General features: G+C 40.4%; 1 protein-coding gene across 2 annotated transcripts in view; it reads left to right on the top strand.

The window, feature by feature from the left end:
- Positions 1-23,778, top strand: part of kiaa1549lb (KIAA1549-like b) — a 63,946-nt gene that overhangs the window by 18,565 nt on the left and 21,603 nt on the right. For both annotated transcript variants that reach the window (XM_069693638.1, XM_069693639.1), the window contains exons 2-7: positions 8,810-9,178; positions 12,377-12,850; positions 12,964-13,079; positions 17,646-17,865; positions 18,182-18,315; positions 19,808-19,976. In XM_069693638.1, coding sequence (XP_069549739.1) covers positions 8,810-9,178; positions 12,377-12,850; positions 12,964-13,079; positions 17,646-17,865; positions 18,182-18,315; positions 19,808-19,976 — 1,482 coding nt within the window. The remainder of the gene's footprint in view (positions 1-8,809; positions 9,179-12,376; positions 12,851-12,963; positions 13,080-17,645; positions 17,866-18,181; positions 18,316-19,807; positions 19,977-23,778) is intronic.

The following is a 23,778-nucleotide window of genomic DNA, read 5'->3' as shown; positions in this document are numbered from 1 at the left end:
ATTTGGCTCAATTTTTAAAATTAGGCCCACAATTCTCTATTTCCACTCTTCTCTAATTTAGGTTAAGCATTTAATTGCACGTCTTGACCCAATATTGAAACAACTCTGGTTGTAGGGTAGGAAATGATTGACTAAACTTAATATTTTGAATAATTATTTCCACCTTACAAATTATTTTTCTGATATTTATACAAAGTTATTGTTGATGAATCATGCAAATTAACTCAGGAGGTGACCTTTATGTTCATGTTCACCTTGTATGGAGTCTCATCAGCTGCAATGTGTCACTATCTGATGCCCTCTCTTGACAGTCTGCCCTGTCAAATGGCTGCTGAAATCCCCAGTCCCATCACAGCCTCCAGCACGCAGCTGAACTCCACCACTCGTGCCCCTGCCTGCTCTGATATGTACATCCCCGACAGACGGCCATGAGCTCCAGTTTGGTACGGGACTGAAACACACTATATGTAAAAGGTTGTACCAGGACAAGCAATCCTAATTTGAAGAGGCAGTGATACGTTATCATATTTTTGATGCGTCTTGAGATTTACGATATGGTTTTGATGCTTTGTTTACGTAAGCATGATTGTCTGTCTTTTTCACACCACTGTATTTGTTCAACCTGAGTGATAACTCGTTTTAGATAAAAACAGTCGTTTGTCGTCAGAAATGTAAATGTCATCATTAGATTTTGGTTGTATGACGCTTCCATGGCCAGACAGTTAATGTGTTTACCTTTGCTTTTATCTCTCAGTTCATAGGCCTGTGTTGCCTCAGGGCATGCTGCTGAAGTGAAAGATGACTTTTTTGTGGTAGTCTGCCTGCAGAACTGTACTGAGGCCTCTGACTTGCAGTCATCCCGTCTGCCCCAGCAGGGTTCATCTGATCACATCACACATCAAAGGATTATTTCACCCTGAAATATCCTTACACGCTTAGATACAACAAATCTGCAATGATCAGTGCAAGTATTATTTTTGATGATGTGCACCCAGTTCAGCAGGCTGCTTCTAATCCAGGAAATGATTTGGTATATTTCAGGTTGTTGGGGCATAAATTTAGCTCCATTTTCAACAGCACACATTTGATTGATCATTGAAGGAAAAGTACAGATGTGAATGTAAATGTAAACCTAAATGTGACTGCACTTCATTTATAATAGGTGTGCCAGTTCCATGGTTTACTTGGTCTCTTTTAGTGAATATGTTTTGACATGTCACAGCAGGAAAAACACTGGTGTTGATAAGAAAATGAATGATGGCCACATTTCCTTTATCTCTTAGTTTCAATGTCAGTTTCAGGTTCAGCTTCGGTTTATTGAAGCCTGCTGGCTTACTCGGACACTTAAATAGTAATTTGTTTGATTTGTTGTCCTATAGTTGAAGGTAAACTGCATGTTTACGGTTATATTTTTTAATAGTGAAATAAGAAAAGCAGTTTTACATTTGAGAAAATGTTTTTCTTATTTGCATCTCGAGCTGCTGTTTGGGGATGTGAAGAGTTAGTGTTAAGAAAAGGCTGCTGCAGGCTTGCCTGTAGTTATTGTTTTCAGATCAAATCTAAATACGGATGAAGCTGCAGAAGTACACATTTATGTAAATCTGTAAATTATCAGAAACTCCTGCTGTTATGGACTGGAAGTTGAAAGCTCCTCTCATGATCTTTTAATCTTTAATAATTACAGTCTCATCTATAAAATATTGTTATATCCCACTTGCCGCAACATTACTGAGAAATCACACTCTGGTTCTTGAACTGAATCTTGTACGGTTTTGAATTTTGAAGTTGTAAGAATTTCTCAGTTGTCATCCTTTTACACTTCAGTTTCTTACTCTTCAACACAACTTACAATACACAGCAATGCAAAGGGTTCTTTGTATTGAACATGTCAGCCATTAGCGCAGTAACCACTGGCAAATTCCCCTTCCCCCTCTGTAAGTGTAAAATAGCACCATATTTTATTTCAATGTTCTGCTGGTGATGCTAAGGAGCTGTATATCTAATATTAATATCAGAAGGGCCACTCAGCCTTTACACTCCCAAAAAGTCTGAGCTTCTCTAGAAAATTTCTCTTCAAAGCTACAAATACATGCAAAATTTATTCAGTCTGTTCAGTGCCAGAAATGTTATTTGAACCTACCTAAAAGTCAGTATTTGATCTGATTCTTTCAGGTATCAGGTGTGGAGGATTAGTGCGCTATTGTTTGTCAGTGGGATAATTTATAGATAACATCAAGGGATTTGATTCAGTTTAAGGTCAGTCAGGGGTTTACATCAGCTATACTCCTAACTTCTCACTGCTGCTAGAATATTGTGGTAATGGTTTATTTGAGTGACTTCACCATCACGCAACATTTGAACTGACATGAATGAGCCATCATGCGTATATTTGTGTTTATGTGATATGCTTCAGCATACAATACCTTGACATGTCTTTGGGCTTCAGCTCAGTGTTAGTTTCACATGAAGACACAGTTGATAATAGATTCATTAAGGCAGTTCTTGAATGTATTTGATAGTTAGAAATAAAGTATAACTTGTGCAACCATCAACACTTAAAGTAGGTTGAAAAAACAACCAGTATTGTCAGTAGTAGCTTAAATATGTTTGTTATAATATGTGGTAGTTCATTTAGTGTCACTTTTTTCCCTTATGCAGACAGTAAAGCCCATGGGTTATTGCATAGTATGGGAGAGACTGATGTAAAAGCTCTATTCATTCTTTGGCGTGCACATTTCTCTCTACATTTAGGGACTTAATCACGTGCATATCAAAGGTCTCTATATTTCTGAACCCTTTTGTACTGTTTAAGCTCATTAACATAATACAGCAATACAGTAATAATTATGAAGTGTTCACACGAATTGAAGCCATTTTTTTCAGGAATGGATTGTGTTTTTCTGCCAAACTGTGCCTGTATCATTCATTCATTCACTGAATTGTTGCAGCACCTTCATTTCTACATTTACATAATGACGCACAAAGATCAATTAATTTTGGCTCGGGCTCCGCCATTTTTGCAAAAAAGCGCTGACCATGCAGATATATGATCCTACATATGAGTGGAGAGAATGTGTCCCCTGTCACCTTCCCAAAAGTTCGCTAAAAGCCGTGAATTATGGCACTCTGGTGTGGTGTACTAAGTCAGGGCCAGCAGTAACAAACATAGATACACTCAACAGGAACATTATCCTAAAGTACTATATTGAGATGCAGGTACAGGAACAATTGGGTGTAATATTATGTGTCGGCTATTCAGAGAGAGCAGTTCAGTGGTGATTTTGTTCTTGAACTCAGTACTCCATGTCAATATGACTGCTTGCTAAATTGCTTTTCTTTTACATTGTAAAAACCGGCACATTGCACTTTGCCTCATCTTCAAAAATTTGAGTACCTCTGAACTACCGGTTGAGAAACATCTATGATCTCGTTGCATGCACCATTATATTGCTCAATCCTAAATGAGGCTTGCTCAAACACAGGGACAAGGGCAGTGCATGGAGAACAGCCTCTGTAAGCAGTAATAAGAGAGGACAGACTGCACGCACATAAGCCATGACAACAGTGTCCTGAGCTGCATCAGGACAAAAGTCAGTGTGTCAACATGTCAGGATGAAAAAGCTGAAGAGCGTAGCTTCAGTGGATAGACTGGCTTTCATCTGGTGGGAGGGAGTGAGAGAGAGCAGGAGAAAGAGAGGAGAGGAGGAGGAAAGAGAAAAATAGATGGCAATAGTTGACTCAATTTCACCTGACTCAGTGCTAGTTTTATTCCCTTAAGGATTTTTTATATGTTCCCCTTTATTAGTTAAAAAGAAGAGACAAGTGTTGTCAGAGTTTTGCTCCATTCTTAACATGACTTATAAACTATTCTAAACAAACACAAGATCTTCTAACTGGAAAGTGCTCAGTACATGGAGAGCATTCCTGCATCAAGTCTACACAATCTGAAAATACACGTGATTATTATGTGATAGACAGTCATGAGGTACGTGACAACAACAACAACACAAATGACAACTTTAATTGTTTTTTAGATGATGGTAAAATGCCTTATGTTTACACCTATTGTCACTTGTAGTGGTTGTAGTAAATATGACTGGAGCAGTGGAAGAAGTCAGGTTACAGAATGTAAAGAGTGACAAAGTCCACATATGGAGGTAGGTCAGGGATGGTTTGATGGATCAAACATAGAACTTTGATCCAGGAGACCCCTGTTTGTGTCCCGTGTGAACTAAAAGTCAATGTTGACTTATTTTACAAAATATATCCAGTATAAGTTATGTCACCAAACGTAGTTATTTCAACCCAAGCCATGATCTTTTATTATATTCCCCTAAATATCCCACAGACTGGATATAAAAGTGCACGTGGCTTCCAGGTCTCAAAAATGAGGCCAATGCAGAAGTGCTTTCAACTGTAATACCACCTGGGGCTGTTACTCTGTTGTTTAGTTAATACATATACGTGAGTAACATATGCTGAACAACACCCATTGCCAACATGTGACATTACAAGATAATGATAAATGTTAATGCTCTCGACAGTAGAACAAGGATAGCAAAGTCATGTCAGACATCTGACTCAATAATGTCAGTTACACAACATTTCACGTTTGCTAACATTTGTGAATATTAACTATTAAAAAGAATAAGTAAGGCTGTAACAGAAAAATCGCTGAGTGTGCTGGACTTAGCACTGGTGTGTTACTCAGCTTACAAATTCAACTTTTGTTTGTATGAAGAAGAGTGTTTCTTTTTTTTTTTTCCAAAATTACATTAATTTCTGATTCCACATTACAAATTAATGATGTGTTCTTTGGCTTCAGATGAAATATTTGAACTCCCCGAACCAACAAATTGGACCTAAAATGTACTTGTCTGTGTCAGAGTTAATAAATGAGTGGATGTCTAAATGAACATCTCTTTTTAATATCATGTACACGTGGTTGCAGGGTTAAGTGTCCACTGGGCTCTGTTCCAAACAGCTGATGCGTGTCTCATCCTGCTGTGCTGTTTGCACCCTCTAAAAAAAAATAATAAGCAGTGCTAGCTGTGTGACATCCTCCCTCCCATCCATTCTGTCACCTCAGCAGTGTTTGGCATCGGTTCCAACCCCTCTTCCTCTTCCTCCTCCCACTCTGCACAGACATGATACCTCCATACAGACAAAAACAAATAGGGTATGTGAAATAAATATGTTTTTCAGATACTTTTTATAATTAGAATAGAGCTGCTGCCTGGATAACCAGCTACAAAAATAAGAGTGACTTTCAAAGCACTTCCTCGGAAGGAATTGACCTGGCTTCTTAAATTTGTTTCTCTGCTCCCAGGGCTCCATCCAGCTCACTATTGAATTATACTCTCTTGTTTGCCATTTTCTGCACATAAGAGAACAAAAACAGCTCAAAGCAAAAGGAGAAGCAGTGTATAATATGAGTGGAGCAGCGGGAGCCCCGGCAGTGTCATGTCTGAGTCCTGGTAGCTCAGAGATAGTGCTTGGCTGCAGAGAGGGAAAAAAAAAAATCAGTGTGGAAATAAGGTCTGTGTGCTGGTTAGAAAAGGTTTTAGAGACAAGTCAGGATCATACAGCTGTGTTTTGACTAAAAAACACATAAAGCTAAATGCTAAGCTAAATGTTTTATGCATCGTACATGTTTGGAGTATCATTTCTTACAGAGATTATCATTTAATTGTTGTTTCCCCTTTCATTTTTCAGAAATTGTTTATGTAGTTGGAAAAAAACAACACTGCCTAATAATGTAGACTGTATATATATATATGTATATTGAAACTCTTTGTTTTAACTATATAATAAAAATACTCTAGATTTCTTTAACAATTTTTATTAACACTTGCCAAACTTCATGTATGGTATCTTTACAATTGCCACTAAAATCCAAACTAATGTTACTGTGGATTCAAAGTAACTTGGCCAATTTACGCACATGGTTGGTAATGGTGACTGATTTGTTATATGTCCTTGCTTGCATGGCATTGATTTATTTTCGTCATCAATGAATTTGTTAATCTTTAAAATGTCAGAATGTCATAAATAGTAAAAACAGCCCATCAAAGTTTCCCATAAGCCAAGGTGACATCCTACAATTTGTGCTTGTTTTGTCCAACCAATGTTTAAAAACCCAGATGAATCCAAAATATGGTGATATAAAACTTAGAAAAAGGTTTGGGAGTTTTGCTCAGTAAATTGCCGAAACAATTAAAAAACAACTTCCATTTCATAACTATTTTGAATAGAATTAAGCAAATCCTCATTTTACTTGCTGCAACGTGACAAATTCCACTTACATTATTTTGAAGATAGACACCTGATGGTATGAGGAATCCTGAAAATAACTTAGTTTTGTTGGGAATGACCCACAGACTTGCAGGCGATTGCAATTTTTTTTCCCAAAATGACCTCCAATTCAATCATTTTCTCATTCGTCTTTCTCTTTTTTTTCATCCACACCTCGCAGCCCTTCCTTTCTTTTCAACCTTTCACTGTTACCATCTCCTTTCATCTGCACACCTTGTCCTCTCGAGTTCATTGTTAAAATCCTCCTATATGCTCAGCTCTGTCAGAGCAGGTGGCAAACCACAGGTGGACCCCGCACCTCAGCTTGGACTGGCGTCTGTCCCACGCATCCAAACTCATGTTGCCACTGGTCTCACCAGTCAGGGGTAACGGCAGGGGGTGAGCCGGGGCAGGAAGTCCTCTTCATTTTGATGCTCAGGTGGTAAATCTCACTGACCTCTCAGTGGCCTTGAAGCAGGACACATAACCTTTATTTTCCTCAAAGTCTTTTGTGAATGCAGGAATGTATTTTTCTTTTTTTCTTTTGTATTACCAGGTTGTAGGAAAAGATAAAAAATTGCAGTGTAGCAATTTCACTAATCGCATTTCAGCACATTAGTGATTAATTGCAGAAAAGGAATTAAGTGGGATCATAAATACACCGTGATGAGGCTCCCTTTAAGAAACGAATACCGGCAGTTAATGAAATTTAGCAATTTATTCCTCTGAAAACAAATTATAAAAAGCATTCTTCCAATTCTCTGGGTGACATTTACATGTGCATTCAAAGTTAGTAACCGGAATTTTTTTTTTACAAAATTTGTTGGTATTAGATCATATTACAGTTCTCATTTAAAACTGTGGCGATATCTGCGGATGAAAAAAAAAATGTTTTCAGTGCTGGCTGTGAGAGCACACACTGCCTTAAGCTAATCATTGTGTGTAATTCAGACAACATGGACTCGTAGGCCTCACATTTCCACAGAAAGTGCCAAACAGTTCTCAGAATTTTACGGTTTATGCTCAATTATGTGTTTATCGAAGGAAACGTGATTGGAAAACTGACCTGGCAAAAATGACTGCTATGTGATAATCTAGTATCCTTTTGTTATCCAGTTGCACGTTTGACATTAAAAGGGTCCCAGAAACTCAGTTGCTCTCCAGCTCATGCCCTTCCAGTACTGAAGGAGTTGCATACGAGTGCTAGTAGGATGCACTTTAGCGGGGGAAACATGCTGAGGGGGTGGGAGATGTGATAGGACTGCAAAGCTTTATAAATGGATAAAAGAACTCCTATATGGATGTGTCGAGGATGTGCTGAGAATAAAAGGAGCGGAGAGGACAGGATGGATGAGAGACAACTCCAGGTCTGCCGTATTGGTGCATTAATCACCTCCAGCATCTTGATGATAGTTTCCACTCTGCATATCTCTCTCTCCTCCTGCCTTTTACTGTGGCATAATTTCTGCAAGGGCACAAAACACAGAAACATGAGTCCGTTGTGTGATTTTAGAAGTAGCGTTATCTTCGCTATACTTTAGCAGACGACTGATATCGCTTGAATAATTCTATTTGTTCCACTTTGAAGATTTTCTCTTTGGGAATACACAAATGTCTGTCCTTGGTCCACTGTCTGGGGCTATTAGATAGATGTGTTTACACCTCAAACCTGGCGAGCGAATGGTATTTGTGATATGTTCTCACCTTTGTACAAAGCCAATTAAAACATCGTACATTGAAAGCAAAGTCATGTTTTTATTACAACTTTGACAGTTTATCTGACACATCACAATTAATCATGACAACCACAGCCATCCGGACAGGAATACTATTTGATCCTCAGTGTCTTACATAGGAGTGTGACACCTGTCTCCTTGGAATGGCCTCATCTGTCTTATTTAGAGAGGGTAAATCTGTGCTGACATGCAGGCTGAATGAATATGCACACTGCTTAGGTAGTTTGATTTTTCACACTGTCAGTTAATAGGACAGGGCATCAATATGCCATTTTATACAGTTTGGGCTTAAAATGACAGGAATGGGGCATGTCTTACCAATACGGCGCCCTTCGTAATGGGTTCACAGTCATAGCTTTGTTAATGGTTGATAAATCTGATTTTCAGATGGGCCCTACGTCATTAAAAGCTTCTGGGTTTCTAAGGTGTGAAAAACTGGCCGGTGTTTATCCTCCAGAATGATACCTGCTTTATGCTTACTAATGGAATGTCACTTTCTGGAAAAGAGCTTCAGAACATCTGGACTAACATCAGTGTATTTTTCATTTTTCAGCATTTTTAACTGTAGATTTGAGAGCTTATTATAAAGTGAGTACTGCTTAATTGAGCGCTCCATTCACCGCAAGTATAAATCAATGTAATGGCCAATATTTGCTTATGTTGCAGATACAATATATTGGTGTTGGTGGATATGTCTATTGATAAGAAGAAAGTGAGAAATAGTGATTAAATGTAGCCTCAGTATTAACCAGTCACCCCCCTGTCTGTTCTGTTCACAGAAAAATCCACCTACGATGCCTCTGGCTCCTCCCCTATACCGAGCGTCCCTGCAGTCACAGGTGTTCCTGCTCACCGATTGGCTGACCCATCGGTGGCTGAGGAGGTGCCTTTTCCAATCGTCCATTCAGATGGTGACTCAGAGCCTGAGGGGGAAGGTTTATCAGGGCAGCCTGCTTTTTCTTCTGTCTTAACTGTGATGGCAGGAAGTGTCAAACATCCAGTGAGCCTTGATCAAAGCAGAACCTTGCCGACTATCACCAGGGACGAGACCCACACCACCCAATGGCCTTCACGTAGTTCCAGCCAGGGCTCGGACATGTCCTCCTCATCATCATCTGTGGGAGACAGGATCCTTCCAGCAAGCTCAGGTCTGATTTTCAGCATGTCCCAGGAACACACCACATCACTCCAGGCTGTTGGTTCAACTGTCTTCAGGCCATCACATGTGTCCTTTATGGATGGAAACCAGAGTGATTCATCATTTCCATCATCAACATTATCATCATCTTCATTGACAACATCCACGTCCTCTTTGTCCCACGAGTCTCTGTTTTTTCTATCATCTTCCACTGAGTGGAAAAACAAAGCTGCTTCATCTCAAGGTCAAAGTATTGTGTTCAACCCTGCTCCTCAGGCAGAAACAACAGAATCACCAGCGGGGTCTGAGGGTTGGACAGACAGTCCAACAACCACGCAATCCACTTCTCATTCAGATGCTGACATATCAGCTGTTACACAGAGCACAGCAACCAAGCAATCACACTTTCCAAGTGAAACCAGCAGTGAAAAGAGCAATAAAGTGACAAAACTCGTATCTCACTCATCAGTGGATAAAACCCATGAAATGAGTGAAACATACGTAAGAAGTGCCAATCAGAACGCAACTGAGACACCAGCGACCAGCACATATACATCATATTCAAGTCCTAACAGTGGTCAAAATCTTTTAAATATTATGTACGGGCTCGGTCCAACCCAGAACCCAGGTACGAACTACTCTATATCCACCAATAATCTTGAAATTAACACCTCATTTCTCTCCAATCAAGAGAGCCAAGCTGTTCAAAGTCAGCGGGGAGCTTCACAAAATCCCACATCAGCACTGCTGTCTGCCCGTCCTGAAGGCTATTCAGTTTCTAGTCAGGTCACACAGCAGATGTTAAACGAAGCACCATATATTGAAAAGGAAGACAAGACAGCGGTAGATAATCACACTTTGTTTCAGGGAAGCAGTGCAGTCATGTCACCACTCAGTTCGCATGTTGTAAATCCAACTGTTTCACCAGCAATCATATTCACACCCAGCAGATCATATTTTACAGTTTCCTCAGCGACTCCACCAACTATAGTGCCTCTCTCTGAATCTGTAGTCACCAAACTAACACATATCCCCTCCGGCACCGTGTCCTCAGAGCACGCATCTAATCCTGCTGATTTACTGATGGCAGCAGGTCACAGCAGACCCAGAATTCCTGTTATGATTTACAACCAGGTAGAGATAGCAGGAGCTGAGCTCAGACCTGTCTCAACTCAAGCTCACCTGAATAACTCACTTTCACTCTCACAGCCGACACCTGAGTCCACCACTGACTACGTCCTCAGTTCGAGTACCAGAACAGGAACAACATCATTCACAGCGGGGTCAGATTCGCTTCATTTGTCGAGAAACATTCAGGAATCTTTAACACAAACCAGGACTTCTTTGGGCATAACACAGCAGCACAAAGGCTGGACGGCACTAAAAGTGATATTTTCCTCTAACAGTAGGACAACATCTCTTTCAGATCCAGTAGAGTTAACAAAGACCTATGAAAACACACATGAAAGTCGTTCACACCTCACTCAGCCTACATACTCATTTCTAAGTAACAACCCAAACCATAATAACCTTGATGAATCCACTGAGGTATATTTCAGTAGCGAGTTTAATTTTGCAGACCAACCTAAAACTGTGTTATCACCACTAATAACCCCCTCAGAAAGACCTCTTCAGACAAGATCTTTGCTTAGTTTTCCCCACACACCTGCTTTAACTTCCAAAGAATCTGAACAGACAGTGGCATCCTCAGGTGAAACCTCTGCTCATATAAAATCAGAGAGAGCCGTCGAGGTGCAAACAAGTGCAGGAGATAAAACGTCACAAGTTTCCAGTGCTCACGTGTCACATGGAAACAAGCCTCTAGAGCCTCTGCACACAGATACTGTTGTAAGTTCAACTTATTCTTTATTTGATGTAAATGAAGATTCTACTCAGATCAGAGACACGGTGTCTTACAAGAGAGGCATTTTATCAGGGCAGCTCGCAACACACTTCCCATCTTTCATGACTACAAACGATTTCTTTGTGATGAATAAATACTCTGTAGGTTCTGACAAAAGATCTTCTACTGAAATTCCCCTTTCCCCAGTAACTTTTGATGCTGCATCAGCACATGTTAAAAAACCTTCCCATAAAGATGATGTGACATTCGCGGGTCATTATGGGCAGCCTTCTCCCTCCTCTTGGTTAGAAATCATCCAAACACAGAGGACAAACTCTTCCTTTCGCTCTCAGGGACCAATCACCAGGGTGAGTAGTGATAAATCACATTTTTATTTAGGCAGACAAACAACCAGCACCTCCACTGCTTCCTCTGTAGTAATTACTTCCTACAGTGGTGGAGAAAACAGCATGGAGACACTGAGTGCTATTTTGAGCCTTGGCACAAAACTAATGGCACCATATACAAAGTGGAAAGCCACCAAGCCTATGCCTTTTCAAAGCAGTGCTTTTAAATCAGAAAATACATCTACTGGCTTTGATAGGGCAAAATCTAATTTACCAGCAGATGGCCCATTATATGAACATCCAAAACTGGAAGACAGACAAGAGCCTAATGTACATATTACGACTTCAGCTAATTCAACAGCTGTTACCAGTGATCCATATCCAGTTTATCCAACTGTTGGAGACCATCCATCTCTTACCTATGTTAAAGGAACATCTGACTCTAAGGACTGGAGTCTGAATTTGTCCCTAGCTAATCTCAGATCTGCTGTGGCTGTCAGCGTACACCAAGGCGCCAGTGTAAACACTGTTGCTACATCAGCATGGGGTTCAGATGGTTCTCTGCCCCCCTCTCACATAACTACTGACTCTGTAACAGCTTCACAAGCTGCTTCTCTTGCAGCGGTGTATAAGAGCAAGCACAGCCCCCCTCTGGCAGCTGTTTACTCTCCTGAATCTGCATTAGATTTTGCCGTCACACTTCCAGACAAGGCTGCACACAGTTTATCTGATACAGACACCATCGATAAAGCCACGGATTCAGTTCTAAAGACATCAACCTCTCCAGCTGACCTGGTGTCATCCTTCTTTTCATTTCCTTCATCACCATCATCATCATCATCATTTCCACATCCATCATCTTCCTCTCAGTTGTCCTTTCTACCCATTAAACCTACCACTTCAGCATCAGTAAATTCAGCTGATATGATTTTGTCAACCACTCCAACCATATACACAGACACTGCATCATCCCCAAGTTTGACCCCACAGGAAGTGACTGAGACGTTTGTTCTTACAGAGGCAGAGATGGATGAATTAACTGCTGGAACATCCAGAGCAGTTGCGCTCCCTTTCCCCAAAGAAAAAGAGGCCAGTCTAGCCCCCTCTCTCTCAGTCAGAATCACCCTTTCTGCTGGATCCACCGAGAGGACATCTCAGGTATCACCTCTGACCCCACGACAGGACACCACAACAGCCTCTGTGCAGCTTACCACCACAACTGTGGCTTTAACCACAAAAGATAAAAACCCCACCACTACCATGCCTTCCCCGAGAGTCACTACGCAGCCAACCACCACTACCACAATACAGCCCGCACCTGTGACCAGGAGAACAACAACCACCACAACCATCAGGAGAACGTTCACACCACCCGTCCCCAGAACGAACCCTCCCAGGGGCGTCACCACTGTCTTCATCTCCCCTTTCACCACCACCACAGAGGCTCCACCACAACAGTGCAACATCACAGAGAGAATGTGGGTGAAAACAGGTAAACAACACTTTTTGCAAGAGCCTTGGGAGTAAAAATTGGTAAATTTGGATTATTTCACAGTTTTATCTGGTGCCTGTTTTGGTTTCTCCCTCTTTTTCTCTGTCTCTTAGTGGTTTCCATCTATGTGAGGAGAAATAGACTGGATAGCATTCAGAGGCAGAACCTGCGAAGAGGACTAAGTCAAGGCCTCAGGAAAGCTCTGAATGATACCTCTGCCCAAGCACAGGTCAGACTGTCATCAGTTACTGTTGATTATTCAACAACAGCTGTCTCAGCCAATGGGTATATCCTTAATTCAACAGGACTGTGTGTCACTTTGCATGTGCACCCTTGTGTGTGTGCATGAGAGAGCAGAAAAACAGGGACCCACTCTTAAAAACAATGATCTGTGGTCACTCCGAGTGGTCAAAAATGTCACAAGTTACCTTTAACGTGTTAACCTCACAAATATATGAAATGGTGTGGATGTGAAAAGCTAGTGATTCATGTAAGGAGTGCTCACAATTTCGGTGAGGCTGATAATGTCACTAAATTGACTTTGAGGTGATAAAGATAAGATAAGAGCTATGCCCCTTTTCCACTGAAATTACCAGCTCACTTTTGGTTCCAGATGCTTTACTAGATTTTGTTTCCAGTGCAGATAGTACCCCCTCAGTATAGCTGATTGTCATAGCCACACCGTGTTAAGCTACTTTGACGTCATCTTCAAAGGGAAACACACAATCGAGGATGACCAGTCAAGATTTATAGTGTCATGCTTCGGTCACAGTACAAACAAACAGTATATTATTGTTTCTTGTCGGTAAAATTCACACTGTTGTTTTCATGCCACCAGTAATGTACATGAAATCAGAAAGGAAAAAACAAGTTTTTGTCAGCCTTCCTTTGGGGGTGTTACAAGTTTTACCATAAATGAAGGAATGGTGCTCTTATGTTGATAATTTAGTTCAATGCTTCAAAGGAAAAGCTGTGGATTGTGGATTTTTTTTTAACCTTTTAAGTAGTTCATAAAATGACATGAAGGGGAACAACTACTTTTTGACAAAACGTTGCTTGGTCTGCAACTCAGGTTAAATAATCAAAAACCAATCTAACTGTGCACTCACCAAATACCTTTAGGTTTATTAGCCTGTATTAGACACTTCTACCAAGGACCCTCATGTAGGCTATGCGAGAAGAGATGAGGACTAATATAGAAATTAGGTTGACTGAATGTGTCCCAGAAGGCAGAGGGTGATGTCACATATTTGAGTAACTGTACCAGCATTAAAACAAGATGTAGAATAGGACTGCAGCGCCGCTGTAGATATTGACACGGGTCATGTTTTTATAAACAGCAGGAGAGGTCTTCACATCTTTCAACAAATCTTTTCACAAGAATCGACACACCAGATTCTCAGGAGGAAACCAATCTCAGCATTTCCCCTGCAATAATAACGCTGATCCAATGAAACAGATCCAGTGCACACATAATCATCTTTGTGTGGTGGATTAATCATGTGTGGAACCAGTCATGGTTCCCTCTGTGCCAGAAAAACATCCTCTCTCTCCAATAAGCCTCTAATACTTCCACTGCACACTTCAAATCACCTCTTAACTAAGAGAAGCTCTGTTAAAATGCAGCCAGTGAGAAACAGACTTGTGTATACGTGTGTGTGAATACTTGTGTGCAAAATAAAGAGATAGACTTATTCTGGGATCGATGTTAGCAAGGTGGTAAATGTTTTCTCTCGCATACACTGAAGATGTGAAAGAAATAACTGCTAGGATTAATCTTGGTTATAAAAACCGTTTTCAGGGGTCTGGAAATGAATGAGAAAGCAGTGTAATTCTTTTGCTACAAAAAACAAATCTCTCCTCTACGTCTCCAGTGGGTTGCAGCGCCTTTAGAGTGTTGCAATTTTGAGCAAGTGTTAAGTGCATCCATGTGTGCATGTTTCTGTGTGTGTGTATGTGTGTGTGTGTGTTTACTTGTATGTGTGCAACCAGTGAAATGTCTCGCCGTGTTGTGTTTCTCAATGTGGAAGTATCAAATAATTGAGAGTGAGGCCTGTGTGTTTGTCCTGCCCATGTGAAGGTCAGTGCTCTCACATGTTCTCTCTCTCTCTCTCTCTCTCTCTCTCTCTCTCTCTCTCTCTCTCTCTCTCTCTCTCTCTCTCTCTCTCTCTCTGTAGTCTCTGAAGGTGTCTTGCTTCAGTGCACTCCTGTCACCCATTTCAGCATTGCTTGGGTTCCTTTTAGTAGCCCTGCTTTTTCGTCCAATGGGAAGCAAGCTGTTGGCTGGGGAAATTGCTTCTGTGTTTAATTATAGGTCATAAATGGTTGGGGGGAGAGCGATGTGCCGAGCTGATGCTAAAAAGATGATGAGAAATAGACTAAATGAATTGAGTCACAAGACTAAAACCATTTTGAACCATTAAAAAAATAATAGTGAACTATTTCGTGTCTTTCGTGTAGTTAGGCCTCTTCCGTGACTTGAAACTTTCCAAACTGAGATCTGTCGGGTTAATCTATTGCAATCTGTCACACTCTCTGAGGTGGAGTTAGTAAGTGTGTTCGAAATGCAATCTCTTAATAACACCTTCACTTGGGTGAAGCTGGAGAGGATGGAATGATAATAAAGGGCTCTTTTCACAGAGCTCGTAACAAGGCTGAATTGTGAGGAGGCAGAGTGGGGACTCTCAGCTCCAGAGACTAAGGCTCTCAGTGTTTCGGGCAGTGGCTCTCCTTGTCAGCACTGGCTTTTCAGATGGGTTTAGATAACGGATGTGAATGGTTTCACCTTTCCCACACACACACCTAATTCTGTCATCATTCCCTTTCCAGTTTCCATTTCAGCCGAGTTCACCAAAAAGTCAAACTCATAGAGACAAACACACGACCATTTTATTGTGTCATGACACGCATTATCAAAACACACCGATTTATTTCTGTGAACACAGTGATACCTGGATTCTTAGGTTAAAAGTTAGTGAACATAAGCCTCTTTGTCCCAAACTTTCCTATTTAACAGTCTCTGCCATCTTTCGCTCATCTCTGCTCTCTTCTCTCTCCTCCCAGCAGCCCTTTAGTCTCTCCTGGCTCTCTCCTCATATCTGTATTCCACGATCACTCTCTCTCCTCTTCCTTACGCTCTCATTAATGACTCGTTGTAATACAATCTTAAGTGCACCGTCAATCCAGTAGTGTTCAATATCTTGTCATTCAGCTTGTCTGCTGATGGGACTAATATAATTCAGACTGCTTTATGATGCAGCAAATAACCATGTATGCTTTTGCAGATGAACTGCAAATATTTTACATGAGCTGAACATTTTTAAATGCAGTTGTTATTGGTGGTGCACGTTTTTTCTTCAAATCCCCATATTCTGAGAGTAAACATGTAACCTAGTCATTTTGACTTGTCACTATAAAGCACTGGTGTGACTAATAACATTAACAATGGATCTGCTCTATTCAGGTTTCCCAGTAAACAGTGGCAGTGTGACAGTGAGTCAGCATGCGCAACATCAAGGTCTTTAAAAATGAAGCAGCCAATTCAGCCATTATTCATTTTATTACACCTTTTTTTTGTTTCACCTGTGAAACTTGTAAAAAATGTATTGTCTAATTCAGTCTCTTCTTATGACTACATTTTACTACACAATGGTGACTTTAATGTAGAGGGAAATGCAAAGGACTTTCATTGATTATTTGATGTAAACATTCAAGTTTCTGCAACTGATTTTAATTCTATTCTAAAATGGATAAAAGCCAGTGGCTATGTGAAAGGTAGAAATAAGTTTTGAGCCATCAACTTTGCTGTTTATACAGAACAACTGTCACTTTGATACTTGTAGTTTTACTGTAGGTAATGATGCAAATCGAGCCGTGGTGCTGCAAATACCAACTTTATGGTAACTTTAGATTCACAGGATTTTTCGTAAGTGTGATAAAGTACCTTTTTTTTTTTTTTATCCTACAGGGGGTGAAAAGTAGACCCACAACTTTGTGAGGAGAATGCAAACTTGAATATAAATGTAGTTTAAAGTAAACCTGCTTTATATTGTTGTTTGGATGTTTTTAACAGTTTTAATTTAGTAGTGGTTTAATGTTATTTTTTGGTTTTGTGAGTCTGAATTTTCTGTGTTTTTTAATTGTAATATATGTATTTTTATGATAAATTGACTATTTCACCCTTTAAACCCACAGTTGTACCTTAAGCTTCAAGTATTTAACGGAATTCACTGGGTTATCTTAAAACAGGCGCATCTATCTACTTAGTTCACCTGAAAATAACATCTCAATGTATATTTGTGTTTAATTGTAGAAAGTAGTAGAACATTTTATTAAATTTAACACAACTTTTAACTTTTTGCTGACATCCAGTGGTTTCAAGGAGGACTGTGGAGGATTAAGTGTCGAGCAGTGAGGTTTTAGATTGTAACCAACTGAAATCATCTCACCCCCCCACCCCCTGCCTCCCCCAAATATGGCAGGCTCCATGGAAGAGGCCCTGCTCCCTATGTAGATATGAAAGGTTCATTCTAACATAACCATACCTGACCACACCCATCAGTGATGCAGGGAGTGGTGATACTTTCAACCAGAAACAGCAGTTAAACATAGCTTTTAAACCTGGTGTGAATTTACTTTTTAATTTTTCCCTCTTTTATTTGTATAAAATAAAATAAAATAAAATAAAAACTACCAACATGGCTTCTCCAAGACATCTCATTCTAATCTAATTTTCCTTTTTTTAAATTTTTTATTTTTTTTATTTTTATGTTTATTTTTTACTTTATTCTCTCAGGTGGAGACTGTATTTGGTTCTCCCAACATGACAGTGGCTTATCATGTGACTGGAGGCGACATAGTTTACCCTCCGTCTGTAGTGCTGGAAGGCCTGGCATCCTATGGCCGCGATAAGCTGATTGCAGACCTGCGACAGTACCTCCCCTTGGTAACAGCCCTGCCCCTCCCAATTGCACCATGGAGAACCAGCCCAGCCACCGGCTTCCAGCTGAAAACAGGTCAGGTAGTGCTCAGACAGGATGAAAACAAAGTCAAACATCAGCTGGAGACTCTCTGTTATTTGTTCCTGCTGTGACTGTGCACTGGAAAAGAAGTGAAGAATATAATTTTGTGACACCGCATCAGGGAAGGAAATTACAATATCACAATCTGAATTTAGGTACATAAGATGTCAAATAATATAGTCATATTCTTATTGTTCCTGATATACAGTATACACTTTCAATGATAGCAAAAACACTGATAATTCATAAAATGACTGAAATCTTTTTTCAGTGTACAGTTTTGCCAACTTACCTTGTTTTTATGTTGCAGTGCTGCAGTTTGTGGGAGCAGGTGATGATCCTCGGTCCTGTCGCTTCTCTCAAATGATGGAACAGAGGCTTGAGAAGGTCTTTTCTGAAGCCCAGGTCAAAGTGCTCAACTCTAACAGCAGACTTTCTGTTCAGGTACCGTAGTGAAACTCTTGACTGCACTCTGAGCTCTGTGTAGGACTGTTTGTGTTACACTGATAATGCTGTGATGTTTAGCTTTATGCCAGTTTTAACGTCATTGTACGTAAATTGTTAAAAATAAACTGTTGCCTTTTTTTTTGGACAATGTTCAACCTCCAGGACCCAAATACAGATTCAGAATAAATCATTATTGAATTTTGGGTATTGGGTTTACAGCATATTAGGATAGATTAAACAGTTTTTTCATCATTACTCATCAATTTCCCCATGTAGTTTGTGGGATTTGGCAGCCACCAACAAATCCACACTGTGCAATTTGAGCAGAATTGTCCCCTAGTGTATTGGTGTTTTTGTTGTTGTTGTTATGCCTCGGCGACAGCTGTGGCCAGAGACATCATGTTTTAAGGGTCCCCATCTGTCCCATTCTCGTGAACGCTATATCTCCACAACGCTTTAATGAAATTTCTTTAAATTTGGCACAAATGTTCATTTGGTCCCAGGGATTACATGATTTGATTTTAAGGGCCAAAGGTCAAGGTCACTGTGACCTCACATCTTCTCATTCCCGTGAATGTGATATCTCAGACAAGTTTTGAGGGAGTTACTTCAAGTGTGTCACAAACATTCACTTGGACGCAAAGATGAACTGATTAGATAAGATTATTAGATAACCTGAATTATGACAAAATTCCACACAAACGTGCAACAGGATAAAATGATGATGTGATGACATTTTAGATCCAAAAGGTCAAAGGTCAACTTTACTGTGACATCAAAATGTTCTAGCAAAAACTGGCCTTTATTCAACACCATAACTCAGGAACTGAAGGGGAGATTGTTACCATATTTCATATTTGGTCAGCTGAATTGGTGACGCTAATCTTGGGTGTCCATCTCAAAACTGTTGATCTTCTCTGCTGTCAGGTTGAAGTTGTGTTTGAAACATCCATGTTTTCAAAATTGTAGCTTCTTTGTAGCAACATCCATACATTAAGTATTGTCCTCTAACATGGCTACAATATTGTGTTATGTCAGAATTAGCTTTATTTATTCCTTTGAAATGTATTATATATATATGAAACAGACATGGATGTAAACTACAACTTGACTGGTAGGCAAAAGCAAAAAAGGCGGTAATTCTCATTGTTTTAGGAGCTGCCCCGGAGATGCAAATTAATCATGTTAGAGGCAATAATTTTAATGAGCTGCCACATTAAAGTGCAGCCTATATTAATGCTAATTTGATGGTTATGCATGGATGAAAAAATTGATGCTCCAATATTTTTGCACTTGGTAAGACATGCCAATTTCTCTTTTCATGTTTGTTGATTCAATTGATTTTTTTTTGTCACAAACCACACGATTTTGTATAATTGCTTATTATATTATAAATTATAATCCCAAGTATTTTGGCTGTAATACCACATGTTTTTTCCGTGCCCTCTCCTTTTTTCTGACCTGTAGTCATCCTGTTTTTTTCCCCCAGATGCTGAGTGTCTCTCAGGCAGCAGGCTCTCCTTCTGTATCATTGGTCTACACTGTGAGGAATGGGACTGTCTTCCTTAATGGCACCGCTGCCTCAAACCTCCTTGGTCAGCTGTCAGCTGAGCTTGTGGGCTACTTCCTCTTCTATCCACCACTTATCATTGCTGAGCGTAAGTTACAATTTGCATTCTGAAATATGCGTGTTTGTCAGGAGTTATTCAACAACATTACAAGAGCAGTCACCAAAAGTCAATGTTCTCTGGGGGATGATTTGTTCTCCAAATACATATTAGATTTTAGAAAAAGTGCTGTGCTTGTTCTGTTGTTGTTTTTTCTTGTATTGAAGCTACAGGGGGTTTTCTATAATTCGGCTCTAGACCTTTGGACAAAGGACCTGATTTATTGACTGACTATACTATATAATTAAGACTTGATCAAAATGTACAAACCTTTGTTGATTTGAAAGTTATTTTGAATCTTTTCTGTATTCACATGGACTCAGAAGGTCCATCTGGCAAATGTAAAACTCAATAATTTGATCCCCAAGCCTGTCTGATGTCCAGTTTTTCAGTAATTGGATGTTTGTGCCTTACGATCTCAGTTGGGATTTTCTTTTATGATTGAGTCACTCAAAGATAGATGATGAAGACACGACTGAGCCCATGCCTTTCATCCAAGCCTCCTTTGAGGGCATACTCAGCCTCCCTCTGTGTTTGCATTGTACTGAGAAAAAAACAAATGAAGAGCGACAGGGAATCAGCAGGAGTCTAAACAGCAATCCCAGTAGAGTCCCAGTGCGCAGCCTGTTTCCATCCCCAGTGTATCTGCTCAGAGGCAGAAATGACAGATATAGAGCTCAGATGCACATATAATGAGACATCATTTTTATGGTACTTTATTAATCCCTGGAGGAGAGATTCATTGTTTTGCTTGACCTCATTCACAGAAAATTCATAAAAAAGGTGCAGCACTAGAAATCGTCTTCTGCGGCTGATGAAGAGATTGAAGCTCTTTTTATACACAGTGTCACTCAGAAATCCCCTGGAAATGTTCGATGTCTGACAGGAACCAGACTTTACTTTCCTGATCTGGGTTTCCCTGTTGCTCTATGTGTAAACAAAAGCCATGGAAACCTCACAATGTCTGAAGCAATGTCAAGTCAACAAGACCTCTTCCATCATGTTCCCACAGGAGGCGTTTCAGCTGCATTTTTCAGTGGTGCATCTGTGTCCCATATTAATCAACACAACTGTTTACACAGGCCACACATTTTCAAGGCTGTTTTCTTCTGTTTAACATGTTAGAGTGATTGTGTGTTGGGCTCTGAGCGTGGCCAAAACGTAAAGGTAACCTACACTCAGTGCCGGGCCTGATGCACTGTGTAGACACAGTGAGAGCACTGAAACCCTGCTCACACAATGCCTCCTGTGTAGGCAAAGTGTTCCAGATTATGTGTGCAAAATGGGTCTCAGTGTCTTGCACACTGTAATCCTTTGTAAACAAAAGTCTGTTTTATCAAGCTCAAAGAGGGCTGGAGAAAATCTATATCGAGAGACACGATGGGTCAAGAAGACTTTGGAAATACAGAGGCAGCCATAGGACTGACTGTGGATTCCTTAACTTCTAATAGTTTTTAAACCAGCTGCAGTGCTTTACCTTCTCTAGACCGGTCAGTTTGACAAGGCTGAGCTTTGGCTATTCAAGACCATGCTCTCCATCACAGCAGAGATGATGCTTGAGCCAGGATTTAAGGCAGGGGTTTTCCTGTAATACCCTCTGGCTGAGCCCAATCTTGAAAGCTTTTTTTTAACCATCACTTTTCTTCCTGTCTGAGTCCAATGTGGAAATCGACTAAGGATCTTCTCTAACCTCCCAGAGTGTACTCGGTTGGATCATATTTTGCAGAATGTAGAACCAAAATGTATTGTTCTGTCAAATTCTGTTAAACCTGCTGTACTGAACTTTTGTCTCTCTCTTCTGTCAGTAAGAGTGATCATGAAAACACGTGTGCTTACATTATAGGTTTCTATGGAGGATGCAGACTCCTCCATTGCTACTGTTGGGGATGTAAAAAAATGGATAATGACTTCTGCAAACTGACTTGTTTCATTATCAGAATTTCATCATTTAAGTCTGATAACATTTGGAAAGTCAAGAAAAGCAGTACGCTTTAATTATTTTGTCTCCATCCAAGTTAGCATAGGGCTTAATCGAAAGTTAGCTCTGGTCTTGGGTGTTTGCTCTGCCCAGTATACATTCATCTGGCCAGCTTGGGAATGTCTCACCAGACACCAGATTTAAAAACTCTGTATTCTGTGAAATAGAGAGATTTAGCAGGTGGTGGTTGAATAATTCAGCATTGTGTGAACTTGTTTAGCAAGGGACTGAATGTAACAGACATTGGTTTACATATAAAATTCCCATATTCCAGCGTTAAGACAGAAGTTGTTAGATAGTAGCCTATGTGTCTGTCAGAGACTCACTGTTTCTCCATTCTCGGCCTGACCTCTGCAGAAACCTTCTTACTCAGTTGGACATCTACAATAGCTTCCATGAATCTCTAGCTCCCTGTTATCATGTGTTAGAGATAAATGGATGTTCAGGCACCTGAGAACTGTAGAGTTCACGGCTATCATGTTTCACTTTCTGCAGCGGCCTTTCCAGCGGTCCAGATGTGATTTATTTAAAGATGAGTGATGACCAACTGAACCCCCATGAAATATGGCCACATAATATTTTCCTGCATTATGAGCTGGTGTATGCAGCATGACTCCTCCATTACGTAACAACCCAGTCTGCAATGGATTATGGAATACAGGCAACAAGAGAAGATACAGATATATTAAACATTTGGAGGTTGTGTCTATCAGACTGAGAAAAAAGGAGGTTACATTATTCAGCCGAATTTACAGGAGCTTTTGGGTTTTAGGGGTTGCATCTCCACACAGTTTTGCGGTTTACACACCATTAAAATCCAGATAAATAGGATCTCTAGTGGTGAGCATTAAATTGAAAATCGCTTTGTGTTGTGATTGAATTAAGTTAGAAAATCAAGTTACCTACAGGCAGGATGTTTGGGTGCTTTGCAAAGACAGAGAGCAAGGCAAACTGGATACGAAGAAGAGACTCCAAGGGAGCAGAAACTGACATGGAGGAAAAGCCAGTGAGACAGGAGAGTAAAAGAACAGTGTAGAAGTGATTTTGTCTGTTTGTTCTGTAGCCTCACTGTTAGTGATATTACACTGTTCACAGGAGGTGTGAGCATATGTTAGCAGCGGCTGCCTCCTCACTTCAAAGCCAATTATTGCAGTAAATAATTAACAGTGGGGGATTCTCCTACCACCTTGGGCTCTGCTCTGACAGAAACAGTCCGGGATCTCACACCACTCTGAGGTGCCTGTTTGCAGCACCATCATACCGGAGGCCCTTATGTTGGCTGGACTGCTGTGTTCAGATCTTTTACCTCTACTCTGCTCTCCAACAATTTATCTCAGGTACAAAATGAGGCGGAAAAGGTCTCTTTTTAGACTATAACAATCAATAAAATCTACAACCAACTGTAACTGCAGGTGCAAAATATGAAATTTTGTTTTAATAATAGCTTTCTGTTGGAGAATGTGAAGGTTATTTTTTCAATTCTTTGAATGACTTACAAATGCTCTTCAATGTTTAACCCCCCAGCTCTCATCACCAAACGGCTGAGGGTCATGTGAAACCTCCTTGCTGATTAATATGCCACACAATTCTTATAGACAGCGTTCAACTGATTTTGCTGACAGTCCTGCAGCCCTATCTATTACCGGTGCTATAGCCCTCACTGTTCCTCTCTCACACACACACACACACACACACACACACACACACACACACACACACACACACACACACACACACACACACACACACACACACACACACACACACACACACACACACACACACACACACACACACACACACACACACCCCACT

This window comes from Brachyistius frenatus, unplaced genomic scaffold (genome assembly GCF_029030835.1).
Source record: "Brachyistius frenatus isolate BFR_SWC_R1_liver_20210118 unplaced genomic scaffold, ASM2903083v1 Contig_15, whole genome shotgun sequence".
Classification (NCBI taxonomy): Eukaryota; Metazoa; Chordata; class Actinopteri; family Embiotocidae; genus Brachyistius; species Brachyistius frenatus.
This window is presented reverse-complemented; position numbering and strand designations above follow the sequence as displayed.